At 51.1% G+C, this 14,362-nt stretch overlaps 1 protein-coding gene across 1 annotated transcript; it reads left to right on the forward strand.

The window, feature by feature from the left end:
- Positions 1–2,594: 2,594 nt before the first annotated feature.
- On the forward strand, positions 2,595–5,081 carry LOC100843583 (phenylalanine ammonia-lyase). Its single transcript, XM_003575190.4, has one exon. It carries the CDS (start codon positions 2,796–2,798, stop codon positions 4,926–4,928), a length of 2,133 nt encoding a protein of 710 aa, XP_003575238.1. The 5' UTR covers positions 2,595–2,795; the 3' UTR covers positions 4,929–5,081.
- Positions 5,082–14,362: the final 9,281 nt, after the last annotated feature.

Consider the following 14,362-nt stretch of genomic DNA (forward strand, 5'->3'; position numbering starts at 1 on the left):
CGCAAGCCCCACACCTCCTTCGCCAGCGGGTCACCGGCATGCCCAACGAAGAGGTTAAGGTATGCCGATTTGGCCGTGTAGCAGCCGTCTTTGGACCAATGCCACGTCAAGGAGTCGGGCACTGAATCGTCAAGGCGGAGTCCACGCGTCCAATTTCAAAGGATGAAGAACTCCTGGAGAGCCTCACCCCATAGATCGGGGCCCACGTAGGCAATCCACGCGCCATCCAACGCCTCCCGCACCGTACGCGTCTTCACATACTTGGGCCTAACACAAGCCACAAGCGCTGGAAATGCGTCCTTGAAGCGAACACTGTGGAGCCATCGATCAGTCCAGAAGAACGTACTCTGCCCATCACCCAACCGTGAGGATGTGGCTGACTCAAAAATGGCGCCAACATCCTTCGGAGTCTCCAGCGCAAAGCCCCGCCAAGGCTTCGCGTCATCCACGCGCTCAATCCATCTCCAGCGGACCCTCAAAGCCATGTTGAGAAGTTGAATGCTGGGGATGCTGAGGCCGCCGAAGGGTTTGGAAGAACAAGCCACAAGGCAATGTCCACCATTGGCCTCTTCCTGACCCCGCCAAAGGAAACCACGACAGATCCTCTCAATCCCCTTAATGGTCTTATCAGGGAGATCAAGGGACATCATCGAGTAGACCGGAATTGCCATTAAGGTCGACTTAACAAGCACAAGTTTGTCACCCTTGGAGAGAAGAGGAGAGTTCCACGAGGCGAGGCAGCCCTCGACTTTGTCCACCAAAGGCCTAAGCTGGCAAGTCGTTTGCTTTCGAAGGCCCAAGGGTAGACCTAAGTAAGTGCACGGAAAGTCCCGCACCTCACACCGGAGCAAGTCGCAACCAGATACATATGAATAGAGTAATTCTTGGTCAAAATCTTGTGTTAACGAAACCAAATACACCAACCTTTGTGAAAAGAAAAGAGTATAATTTTTGCCGGGACTTTTACTGAACTTGTTGAACCCAAAATAATACATATCTACAATTTCAGTGAGCTCGCATTATACGCATTATACAAGGTTTTCTTCTTACGTAAACTCCACTGTAGCTAAATTTCTTTCCTATCTCTACCACTGATTCTTGTGTAAACTAATTGTGAAAGCTATATCATGTAGAACAGGCCAATGTCCAAAACGGCAACCTTTACAAGACAGAGGGGAGTAATGTCATTTTATATTTTAAAACTTGAATTTTAAGACATTTCTCCTATTTTCATATTTTCAATTATTTTTTTACGCCCCCCCCCCCCTTAATTGTTTTTAAATTTTATGTTGACTGGGGGGGGGGGGGGGGGAGTTCATATGAACTCAAAAATTGAATTTTTTAGATGTGTCTAAGGCATTTAACCACATACTTTTGTCTCTAGATCCGTCAATGCTCAATGTTTTATTTAAAAGGATCAAAACTAAACTGAGCCAATAGTTCCGAGGCTACAAATAGACTTCCCTCCCTTTTTTTATGTTGGAAGGTACATTGAGTATGAAATCCAAAGTCCGCGTTCATGGCTATGGTACATGCAAGTCATTCGCTTCTCACAAAAAAAAACACATACTTATCCGCTTTATATACACTTACCTGCATACATTAATCATCCAAGAAGTGAGAATAGGGTGGATCAAAATACATGACTGTGTAACCGAAGTAATTTGATTGCAACACATGACAAATATAGGAATTTACTTTAAGGAATACTACCTCCGTCCGGGTTTATAAGGCCTTTATTGAATTTCGTGCCGAACTTTGACCAACAATTATACGAATAATATTTGATATATGTACATGAAAGTTATATCATTAGAAAGAGTTTCCCAATATGAATCCAATGATATCTTTGTTGTGCCAAAATAAACTCGTATTACCAATGTAATTTTTAGTCAAAGTTCGGCATAAAATTCCGTACAGGTTTTATAAACCCGGACGGAGGGAGTAGGTGGTATCATAGTTGTCATAGAAACAAAGAAATTTACTTGAAGGAAGTTTTAAGAATTTGGGTTGTCTATTCATCATTGTTTGACTTGGAGATGATGATGGTTAGAGGTTAATTCAAAGTCTTAGAAATGATAAATAGCCAGCAACAATAATCATCGAAAAGAAACTCTTGCAACTAAAACTGTGCTCCAAGCATAATTCAGACTCCATGGTATCAAACCGTATTCTTCCGGTCATGGTAACCTACCATGCTTGAAAGAGAAATGCAGCCAAAAAAGAACACAAACCAGTCCTCACTAAAAAGGAAAGAGAAAGAGAGTAAATAAGAGCAAGCACGGTGGTCAGTGGAGGCATGGCATTTCCCAGTCTTCAGCTTCACCAACCCCGTGGGGCGCTCGCACCAACCAGGCAACAGCGCGCAGCCCGAATGACTTCAAAGATCCTCGAGTGCTGCACGAAAAAAATACTAATACACTACCACACGAACGCGTCTGAACGTGTTGTTCGTTTGTTGGTCAATTTGCACAAAAGTGCATCTGCGGAGCGTGGAAACCGCCCTCGGTCGCCTTTGACCAGCATGCTTGAGCTCGCACTGCCCCTGCCTATTTAAACCCCGCCTCTCCTCCCATTTCACTCCAAGATCATCCACCGAGCCATTCTACCTCGTCGATCTTCACTAGCCAGTAGCCACTGCAAATTAATTAGCCTTCCAGCGACAAGCGATCAACATTTCCAAATCTTCACTCCAGCTAGCAGAAGCGCCATCACACACTTCTCTCTAATCATCTCACATACACAGCCTGGTTAATTAGAGGCGCCAATTAGTTCTCTGCTCCTGCAAAGCTGCAATGGCGTGCGAGAATGGCCAGGTTGCCGCCAATGGCATTTGCACGGCGATCCAGCACGCCGACCCGCTTAACTGGGGGAAGGCTGCGGAGGCGCTGACGGGGAGCCACCTGGAGGAGGTGAAGAGGATGGTGGCGGAGTACCGGCAGCCCGTGGTGACGATCGAGGGCGCCAGCCTGAGCATCGCCAAGGTCGCCGCGGTGGCCGCGGCCGGCGAGGCGCAGGTGCAGCTCGACGAGTCGGCCCGCGAGCGCGTCAAGGCCAGCAGCGACTGGGTCATGGACAGCATGGCCAACGGCGTCGACAGCTACGGCGTCACCACCGGCTTCGGGGCCACCTCCCACCGGAGGACCAAGGAAGGCGGCGCTCTCCAGAGGGAGCTCATCAGGTTCCTCAACGCCGGCGCATTCGGCACCGGCTCTGACGGCCACGTTCTGCCCGCAGGTGCCACGCGTGCGGCCATGCTCGTCCGCATCAACACCCTCCTGCAAGGATACTCTGGGATCCGCTTCGAGATCCTCGAGGCCATCGCCAAGCTGCTCAACGCCAATGTCACCCCGTGCTTGCCGCTCCGGGGCACGATCACCGCATCCGGGGACCTGGTCCCGCTATCCTACATTGCTGGCCTCGTCACCGGCCGCGAGAACTCCGTGGCGGTCGCACCTGATGGCAGCAAGGTGAATGCCGCTGAGGCGTTCAAGATAGCCGGCATCCATGGTGGCTTCTTCGAGCTGCAGCCCAAGGAAGGTCTTGCAATGGTAAACGGCACGGCCGTGGGTTCTGGCCTTGCGTCGACTGTCCTCTTTGACGCAAATGTTCTTGCGGTCATGGCTGAGGTTATCTCAGCCGTGTTCTGTGAGGTCATGAACGGCAAGCCGGAGTTCACCGACCACCTGACCCACAAGCTGAAGCACCATCCAGGACAGATAGAGGCTGCCGCCATCATGGAGCACATCCTGGAGGGAAGCTCCTACATGAAGCTTGCAAAGAAGCTCGGCGACCTCGACCCACTGATGAAGCCAAAGCAGGACCGGTACGCGCTCCGCACGTCCCCGCAGTGGCTCGGGCCCCAGATCGAGGTCATCCGTGCCGCCACCAAGTCCATCGAGCGCGAGATCAACTCCGTCAACGACAACCCGCTCATCGACGTCTCCCGCGGCAAGGCAATCCACGGCGGAAACTTCCAAGGTACGCCCATCGGCGTGTCCATGGACAACACCCGCCTGGCACTCGCCGCCATCGGCAAGCTCATGTTCGCCCAATTCTCGGAGCTCGTGAATGATTTCTACAACAACGGCCTGCCGTCCAACCTGTCCGGCGGGCGCAACCCGAGCTTGGACTACGGCTTCAAGGGCGCCGAGATCGCCATGGCCTCCTACTGCTCTGAGCTGCAGTTCCTGGGGAACCCGGTGACCAACCACGTCCAGAGCGCGGAGCAGCACAACCAGGACGTGAACTCGTTGGGCCTCATCTCCGCCAGGAAGACCGCCGAGGCCATCGAGATCCTGAAGCTCATGACCTCCACGTTCCTGGTGGCCCTATGCCAGGCCATTGACCTGCGACACATCGAGGAGAACGTCAAGAGCGCCGTGACAAGCTGCGTCCGGGCGGTGGCCAAGAAGACCCTGAGCACTAACTCCGCTGGGGGGCTCCACGTGGCCCGCTTCTCCGAGAAGGATCTGATCCAGGAGATCGACCGAGAGGCGGTCTTCGCGTACGCCGATGACCCGTGCAACCCCAACTACCCGCTGATGAAGAAGCTGCGCGGCGTGCTCGTGGAGCGCGCGCTGGCCAATGGCGTGGCGGAATTTGACGCGGAGACCTCCGTGTTCGCCAAGGTGGCCAGGTTCGAGGAGGAGCTGCGTGCGGCATTGCCCGTGGCGGTCGAGGCGGCGCGTGCCGCGGTGGAGAGCGGCACGGCTGAAGCGCCCAACAGGATCGCCGAATGCCGCTCGTACCCTCTGTACCGGTTCGTGCGCCAGGAGCTCGGCACCGTGTATCTGACCGGCGAGAAGACAAGGTCGCCAGGGGAGGAGCTGAACAAGGTGTTGGTGGCCATCAACCAAGGCAAGCACATCGACCCGCTGCTCGAGTGCCTCAAGGAGTGGAACGGCGAGCCCCTGCCCATTTGCTAAGCTCATAGTACTAGTACCAAACAATTAAGGAGATCAATTAGAAATCAAAGAGATGATCAATTTTTTTCTTCTAATGCTAAGGTTCTTAGTTCTATGTATACCGCCAATTGTAAGTTTCCAAGTATCATGAAGAGTTCACAATTTTTATTTTAATTTTCTGTATCTTACTTTCCAGTATTCGGGACAGCAAATTAACACTGTTGTAGTTATGCAAAGCCTAGATGTGTTAAACGTGTAAAAACTACATTTTAGATAGGAGGAGAATGGTCAGATTTAACTTACTTGACAGAACAGAAACCAATAAATTAGTACTTTCTCTGTTCCATATTAATTGGTTTTCTATTACATGTATCTAAACGTTTTTAAGCATAGATACATTCATATTTGAACAAATGTGAGTCACTTGGTATGGGACGGAGAGAGGAACAAGTTTGGTCGCACCACATTGGCTGACTTGGTATCCATCAGGGCTCGTTGTTACCAAGCACCGCGCCTGAAGTTTAACAAAATGGCAAACTAACAATCTTCTCCGTACTCTTTCGTCGAATTGTATAATCCTACCTGTCAGGGCAAAGTGTTATTTACCGGGCGGGCTACCTACCGGGCCCGGTTCTCCAATCACGCTCTGCCACCTAATTGAGTTCAGCTGCACCCCATGACTAGCTTCGTTGTATATTTTAACAGCTAGGTCTCACCCACGTGCTCATTGCTACTATTTCATTGAAGCACATTATCCCATTGATACAGCACTGGCAATAATTTTACCGAATCACCTGAATGTCAATTATAATTTTTATTTAAAAAATGATTTAATTACTATATCATTTAAATGACTTAAGCTAAGGAAATTTCACTGATATATCAATGGAAGTCCAACAATATACACATAAATTTCAAAATGATGTATCAATGAAAGATGATATGTTTGGATTCTAACGGTGCATCTATGAAATTTCTTTGACATGTCGATAAGATTTGTTTGAAATTTGCTTAGTATGGAACAAAACAAACGATACATCAATGATATATATTTGAAATTTAATTCGAACTGAATAAATCTTGGATACATCAATGAGATACATATCAATTTTGTCTTATGAGTTTGCAGGATAAGGACGAGCACCTTGATCTCGGCGATAGCCGAGATCTCTCAACGGTCTTATCCTGACCACGCGGTGCAAAGTAAAGCAGCGCCATCATCATCTCAGGAAAAACGGTCAGCGCCTACGTACCGATGCCAGGTGACTGCAGAGAGGAAGCACCGAAAGAGAATCTCTGACGGAAGCCGGCAGAGGATAGCGGTACTTTCTGCAGGGTGCCAGGGAAAAGTAAAGTTGTCTTGTTCCTTACGGTGCCACCCGGAGGGAACCAAACCACGTGCCCGACGGGGTCCAAAGAAGATGACGTTAGACTCGGCCCACATCTCAGTGTGACATGGGCGGCCTATAAATAGAAACTTACCCCTCTGTAGAAAGAGAGGGTGCACTTAGACATCTAGGGTTTCTCCTCCTTCTTCAAGAATACAGCTCAAGGAGCGCCATTGCAGAGCTTCTCTATCTCGCCTAATACAACAAAGCAGGAGTAGGAGTCTTACCTCGGCAAGAGGGCTCCGAACCTGGCTGGAGTTTTCATCCGGACGGGAAGCTTCCTCATCCCGGGGAGCGCATGGTCTCCGGTTTGCTCCAGAGATTCGGCTCTCTGAGCTTCATCGACAACAACGCGGGCTGCTTCAACGGCGCATCGCTTCCCTGTGCAGGCCGCTTCATCAACTTCGGCATGCAGGTACCCAGAGCAGGTGGCGATGGCCGAAGATCTCCCTGCCATCTGCCCCGCTGATCGTGTGGAGGTCATGGTGACGGCTCATGGTGTCGATGCAGGAAGGGACGCTGCAAGAAGCGGCGCGGTCCCAACCAAGTCCGGCAAAACGGCGAAGCTCCCCTTGGAGAAGCCGGAGAACATCGCCGCTCAAGCCAACTCAGGTCCAGGCCTCCATCGAACGGCTGACCGCACCGGTAGCGTCGAACGCTAACCAGGCCCAGCTGCAGGCAGAGTTGGAGTTGGAGAGACAGAAGCTACTGAAGGAAGCAATCGATGTCGCTCACGCTCGACAACAGCTCGACATCTCGCTCCGTGAGTATAACAAAGCCCATGGTCTTAGTTCTACTGCGTTTAATAACCCTAACCGAGTTGGGGAGGTGCGTAATCGTGGTAAGAACTTGAATGTCGAGATGACAAGAGATGGCAGGGGTGCACCAGCAGCGTCGGCAAGTTTTGCTACCGAGGCTGCGGCTGAGGAGTTGCCGAATCTTACGGGAGAGGCACTTCGGCAGCAGCAGCTACGCGTGAAAGAGCTGCTCCAAACAGCTAACGAGCAGAATGAGGCGTATATGAGAATGCACAGCAAACCCGACGCGTCTCAGGTTATTCACTCGACTGCAGATGCCGGTGGCCGCGTTGACAAGCAAGCGTCCTCACCTGGTTGCAAATGGGACAAAAGCGTAAACTCTGGCCGAATAAGCAGCTGGAGCGTTATGACCCGGCTCTCAGAGAAACAGATAGTCAGAAGGGTTGATGACAGCCAAATTGGCCTGCGTCCCGGCGACAATCGCCGAGACCAGCAAGAATGTTACTCGTTTGATCATGGACACCGACCTCGGGGTCTTGCACCCAATACTGTTGCAGGACAGCAAGGTGTCGGGCGCAACCCCCCCTATCGAGGTGAAGATCGCTGGTATGATCGTTACAATGACGGGTACTCGGCTATGGGCGACGAGGGTTATATCAGACGAGAGCGTGACAATCTCGGCCCGCTCGGAGCCCGAGTTGGGAATAGACAAGTATCACCTCTGGATGCCCGACATCGGCTTGACAAAATTTATTTGTCCGAGCTTCTAGAGGAGCAAGGCCCTCCGGGGCCGCGTTGCTTTGCGCATCGGATCATGAGGGAGAGACCAGCCCCGGGTTTCCAGCTGCCCAGCGGTACGAGAACGTATGACGGTAGCACTAAGCCGGAAGATTGGCTGGAAGACTATGTCACGGCGGTGAGCGTGGCAGGCGGCAACCACAGATGGGCTGTACGTTATGTACCCCAAATGCTAGTAGGACCGGCAAGGATATGGCTGAACAACTTGCGGGAAGGTAGCATCAATTGTTGGATAGACTTCGAGGAAGCTTTTGTCAGCAATTTCACTAGCACTTACAAGAGGCCAAATCGTCCTCAACAGTTGTCCAGGTGCAAGCAAAGAGACAACGAGACTGACCGGGATTACCTGACCAGGTGGAACAATCTCCGCAATTCCTGCGAAGGGATAGTGGAATCGCAAGCCCTAGCGTTGTTTGCCCAAGGATACCGACACGGCAGCATGCTGTGGCAGAAGCTGCAAAGAGAGATGCCGGCCACTCTATCTGAGATGATCAGAATCGTTGACATGTATGCGCTTGGCGATCCGACTCAGCCATCGCTGATGCCGGCAGAACCACAAAGGGAGCAGCCGACATACAATCTTGCCGGGACATTCCGGAGGAGCGATCATCAAGATCATCGCAACAAGAGAAGAGATGATAGGCCGGATTATCGGTTCGGGCCAGCCCATGTCGCCGCAATTCAGGATCAATTTGATGCTGGCTCCAGCCAGCGTCAGAAAACAGGAAATCAGCAATGGGTCAAGAAGGGAGAACAAAAGAAGCCTTGACAGGATAAGCCGAAGTATACGTTCGAGGTGATGTTAGATCAGCCTTGTCGTTTTCACACGACTAACCCCAATAAGCCGGCGAACCACACAACGCGGCAATGCAGCTGGATGCAGCGGGCCGAGAAGGGCGAAGCAAGTCGGTTACCCCCTCCTCCGCCGCTCACAGGCGCAAACACACAGATCCAGGGACCCCCTTAGGCAAACAATGCAGTCAACCAGGTGGAAGAACAAGAAATCCTGGGGTATGCCGGGAGAAATGAGTACAAGGAGCAACACCAGAGCTACATGATTTTCATCACTGAGCCCACTGATAAGCAAAGTCAGCGCAACGAGAGATGGAGGTCAATGCTGTTATGCCGGCTGTTCCAAAATTCATGTATTTGTCGGAGTAGGAGATCAACTGGAACCGGGCAAACCATCCCAAGGTTATGCCCAGCCCTGACGGATATGCCTTGGTGGTTGACCCGACACTCATCGGGCCCGACATTAACGTCAAGTTCACTTGGGTTCTCATTGATAATGGGAGCAGCATCAATATCCTGTACCGGGACACGATGCTTAAGCTCGGCATTACTGATAACATGCTTGAGCCCAGCCGGACTACCTTTCACGGTATTGTGCCGGGAGTGTCTTGTGCCCCGGTAGGCAAGATCCGAGTGGACGTCTTATTCGGCACCAGGGAGAACTGTCAGACCGAAAACTTAGTGTTCGAGGTGGTGGACCTTAGCAGTCCATACCATGCACTGCTTGGCAGACCGGTACTCGCGAAGTTCATGACTACTACTCACATTGGTTATCTGAAGATGAAGATGCCGAGACCAAATGGTACCATAACTATCACTGGCAACTACAAACGCTCAATGGAATGTGCAGCGGCCGGGTCTGCTTTGGCCAAGTCAATGGTCATCGCGGGCGAGAAAAAGAAGTTACAAGACGCTGTTGCGATGGCTCAGGCGGCACAAATTGGCCTGCCGGCTATGACCAATCCCCATGGAAGTGTGGCCTTTCAGGCAGCCAAGGAGACAAAGAATGTACAGGTTGATAGCGAGTTCCCGGATCGCACCGTCATCATTGGTGCCGGCCTTGGAGAGAAATAGGAAGGCGAACTCAGCAGCTTCCTCCGTGAGAATCGGGATATCTTTGCATGGTCAACTCAAGACCTGTCAGGTGTGCCGAGGGAATTGGCTGAGCACTCATTGCATGTCAGACCAGACGCAAGACCGGTGAAGCAGCCCCTTCGACGCTTCGCTGACGACAGAAGGAAAGTCATATTGGAAGAGGTATCCCGGCTTCTAGCTGCTGGCTTTATCATGGAAGTGTTGCAGTACGACAGAGGGGATGCCGTGAAATCTCAGGCTCTGGCGGATTTCCTGGTGGATTGGGCCGAGATGGAGTATGAACCACCGCCCCCGGAAATTAACTACTGGAAAATACATTTTGGCGGCTCTCAGATGAAAAGTGGGCTTGGTGCGGGCATAGTTCTGACCTCTCCAAAGTGCGACCAACTTAAGTACGTATTGCAAATTCACTTCGCAGCATCCAACAATGTTGCCGAGTATGAGGCACTTGTGCACGGACTGAAGATGGCGAAAGAAATTGGAGTCCGCCGGATTCAATGCTTTGGTGATTCCGATCTGGTCGTCCAGCAAGCTTCCGGTAGCTGGGATGCATTGGACGCCAACATGACGCTATACCGGTTCCATGTTCAGAAGGTCAGTGGCCCGCGTGTGAATTTCACCACATACCTCGGGCGGAAAATGAGGCAGCCGACACATTGTCGAAACTCGGCTCCACACGACAGGCTATTCCGGCTGGTGTGGCGTTAGAGCATTTACGCAAACCATCCATCAAGCCATCACCAGAATCGGAGTTCATATTTATCCCGGCGAGCTCAGAGGCCGACAGCACCCCCATGGATATTGACAGTGGCAACAGTTCCAGTAACCCGGGGACTGAGTGCCTTAATTCGGCAGAAGCAATGGCGGTTGAGCCAATGGATATAGATGTACCGGATGAGCCGATCTTCACTACTCGTCCCGTGCCGGCTTGGGCGCAACCGATAATGTCTTACCTCAAAGATGGGAATCTCCCGGAAGAGGAAGTGTCAGCAAGACGAATTCAGAGAAGGGCGAAGGCGTACACCATCCTCAATGGCGAGCTTTACAAGAGGAGCGTCACTAACGTCCTACAGCGATGTGTCGAGCCGGAAGAAGGGCAAGAAATACTCCGGGATATTCATCGGGGGAGTGTGGTCATCGCGCGTCTTCGAGAATGCTAGTGAGCAAAGCTTTCCGACATGGTTTCTACTGGCCGAGTGCACTGCGGGAAGCAGAAGATATAGTCAGGAAATGTAACGGCTGCCAGAGATATGCCAGCAAGATTCATATGCCGGCATCCGAACTCAAGACTATTCCAATCACTTGGCCGTTTGCTGTTTGGTGTTTGGATATGGTGGGACCGTTCAAGCGGGCGCGAGGAGGCATGACGCATATCCTGGTTATGGTCGATAAGTTCACAAAATGGAGTGAGGTGAAGCCGATAAAAAAGTGTGACGGCAAAACCGCGGTGTCATTTCTGAAGGATATCATCTTGAGATATGGGTACCCGCACAGTATCATCACGGATAATGGAACGAACTTCGCGGAGGGACCATTCGCACGATTCTGTGCGGAGAAGAAAATCCGGCTGGATGTCGCTTCCGTAGCACATCTCAATCCAATGGACAAGTTGAAAGAGCAAACCGCGTGGTTTTAGCCGGCATAAAACCTCGGCTAATTGAGCCATTGGAACGTACTCCGGGATGCTGGCTGGATGAACTCCCGGCCGTTCAATGGAGTCTCAGGACGACTCCCAATCGCTCTACAGGCTACACGCCCTTCTTCCTTGTATACGGGGCGGAAGCTGTCCTACCAGCCGACATTGAACATGACTCTCCATGAGTAACCATGTATACGGAAGCCGAGGTAAAAGAGGCCCAAGAAAATGATGTCGACTTGCTCGAAGAAGCACGGGAATTGGCTTTATCTCGGTCGGCCATCTATCAACAACACCTAAGGCGTTATCATAGCCGAAAGGTCAGCCCGCGAGTTTTCCGGGAAGGAGATCTTGTCCTTCGACTTGTGCAACGCACAGCCGGCATGCACAAACTATCACCTCCATGGGAATGACCCTTCATTTTGAGCAAAGCGCTCCACAATGATTCCTATTATCTTATAGATGCACAAGACCCCAAGGCGAACAGGATGGACCGGTTAGGCGAGGAGACCAAGAGGCCATGGAACGTAGCTTTGCTTCGTCCGTTCTATACTTGAGAGCTGAGTATTTGTATCGTTTTTTTCCTTATGCTGAATGTTTTAAGACAATGAAATTATCCACCGAGTTCTTAAAAGAAACTCGGGGACTTCCATATCATTTAAGTGCTGAATTGCATTTATCTTTCGTATGTCGGCGTGGCTTAGTTGCGTAATCTTATGTCGGTCTAGTAGTGTATTGGTGTTGAAAATCCCCTCTATGACTTCGCAGCTGTCCGCAACCCGGCTACATGGCAAGCTAGAGACGGGTACAGAATAACCGAACACATGAAAAGCGACTGCGGAAACAAGCAATGAAGTGATCCGAGATGCACATTATCTTAACTCGGCATTTCTTTCTTAACTCGGTTATTGCCGAGCGAATTTGTAAAGTCACTTTTTTCGAAAGGGTGGTTTTATCACTTTGCGATTCATACGTCGAACGCCGGCAAGGCAGACAAAAGAACCGAAGTCATAAAATTTCACTAAGAGAAAAAATGAACTCGGGGACTCGATCGGGAATTCGATAAGCAAAAGACTTAATTAATTTAAAAACAAGATGTCTTACAAACAAAAGTATTCCGACTACATTTGCACCCGGCATTCCGGGGATCTGATATTTCTAAAGTTTTTTCTAACTCAGCTAAGAAGAGACGGAGGGGTTGTTGGCGCCGGAACTCGGCGCATCCGTCGCGGTGGAGGCCGACTCCACAGCAGCTTCCTCGTCCGCTGCTTCTTCGCCCCCGTCGGTCATCTTGGTTTCAGCATCGGATGGCGGGCCTTCCACAAACGTATGCACATCGGCATACTGGATGAAGGAGTAAGCCCTCTCCTTGCGCTTGGCGACCAAGTCGGGATCAGTGAGATAGGGGGAGCCGACACGCATCGACTGCAGCACGTCGAGGTTGATGCCGTCGTACCAGGACAGTATGAACGACAGTGCCTCGTCGGCGCCGATGCGCACGGCCGACTCCCGCCAGTCACTCAGCCGAGACTCGACCTCCAGCAAGCGCTTGGCCAACTCCGGGATGTCCGTCGGAGCTTCTTCTCCCGGCCACAGCGTGCGAAAGGCCCGGATGCCGGCATTCAGCATGTTGACGCCGAATGACTTGAGTGGCTTGACCCGGCTCGCAATGCTCACCAGGTAGTCCACCAAGTCATACTCGTACGGCACCCCTGCTGCTGCTGCCGGATCCCTCTTTCGGCGTGCCGTCCTCACAGCCTCTTGGGCACCCTCGAGGGACTGAGGGAAGAATTCTGGCAAAGACAGGCAAATAGTAGTGAGTTTCGGCACCCTATCGCTATTACTCGGACAAATGATCAGATGAGGAGATATGCACCAAGGCGACTTACTTGTCAGCATGTTCTCAATTTTGATGAGTTCATGCTGGACGACCTTGAACAGCTGGGTCTTCTCGGCATCTTCCAACTCGGTGGCAGTGGCGTGGGTATCGAGTTGGGCAACTAGACCCTTGCACTTTTTCACCTCACTTTCCAAGCGGATCTTTTCATCGGCCTGGGAAGAGAGGGCCGAGGTGAGTTGACCCACCTCGGTTTGGTGCGCCTCGGCCTGCGCCGCAATCTGCGCCTGCAGCCGGGTTATTTCCTACCGATGCTGCTCGGCCAGCCGAGTCTTCTCATCTGTTTAGCAGACATATATTACAGAGGCTGACATCTAATATGGATGAAACCCGAAATAGGGATGAAGTGTTACCTTGGACCTCGGCAACGCGCTTCAGTAGCTCCGCCAGTTGAGCGGTGTCCCCGGCTATGAACAAGAACAAGTGTTAGTCTTTGCAGAACCTTGATACTCGGACAAAGATCTTATTCCGATAAAATATACTTACTTTGGCTCTTGCGGTCAGCCTTCAAAGCCTCGTGCTCCGCCTCCAGCTTCTTGTACTTTGCAAGAAAAGTCTTGAAGGTAGCGGTGCGTTTGTTCATGCAGGACTACAAAGTAACAATTCGCTGGTAAGTTTGGTACAGTAAAGAAGTTGGCAATTACAAGCTTCAGGCTGACTATTCTAAACCCGGCCTGAATCTCGGAGAATAAGTGTTTAAAGCTTCTAAAGGTTCAGGCCGACTATTCTAAACCTAGCCCGAATCTCGAGGAATAAGTGTTTGAAGCTTCTAAAGCTTCAGGCCGACCATTCTAAACCCGGCCTGAATCTCGGGGAATAAGTGTTTGAAGCTTCTAAAGCTTCAGGCCGACTATTCTAAACCCGGCCTGAATCCCGGGGAATAAGTGTTTAAAGCTTTTAAAGCGTTAGGCCGATTATTCTAAACCCGGCCTAAATCTCGAGGAATAAGTGTTTGAAGCTTCTAAAGCTTCAGGCCAACTATTCTAAACCCGGCCTGAGTCTCGGGGAATAAGTGTTTGACATTTCTAAGTGTTGCAGAGTGTTTGAAATTTTAAGGGGATAAGCATCAGGCCGACTAATTCTTACTCGCC

This window comes from Brachypodium distachyon, chromosome 3, assembly GCF_000005505.3.
Source record: "Brachypodium distachyon strain Bd21 chromosome 3, Brachypodium_distachyon_v3.0, whole genome shotgun sequence".
In the NCBI taxonomy this organism is placed as follows: domain Eukaryota; kingdom Viridiplantae; phylum Streptophyta; class Magnoliopsida; order Poales; family Poaceae; genus Brachypodium; species Brachypodium distachyon.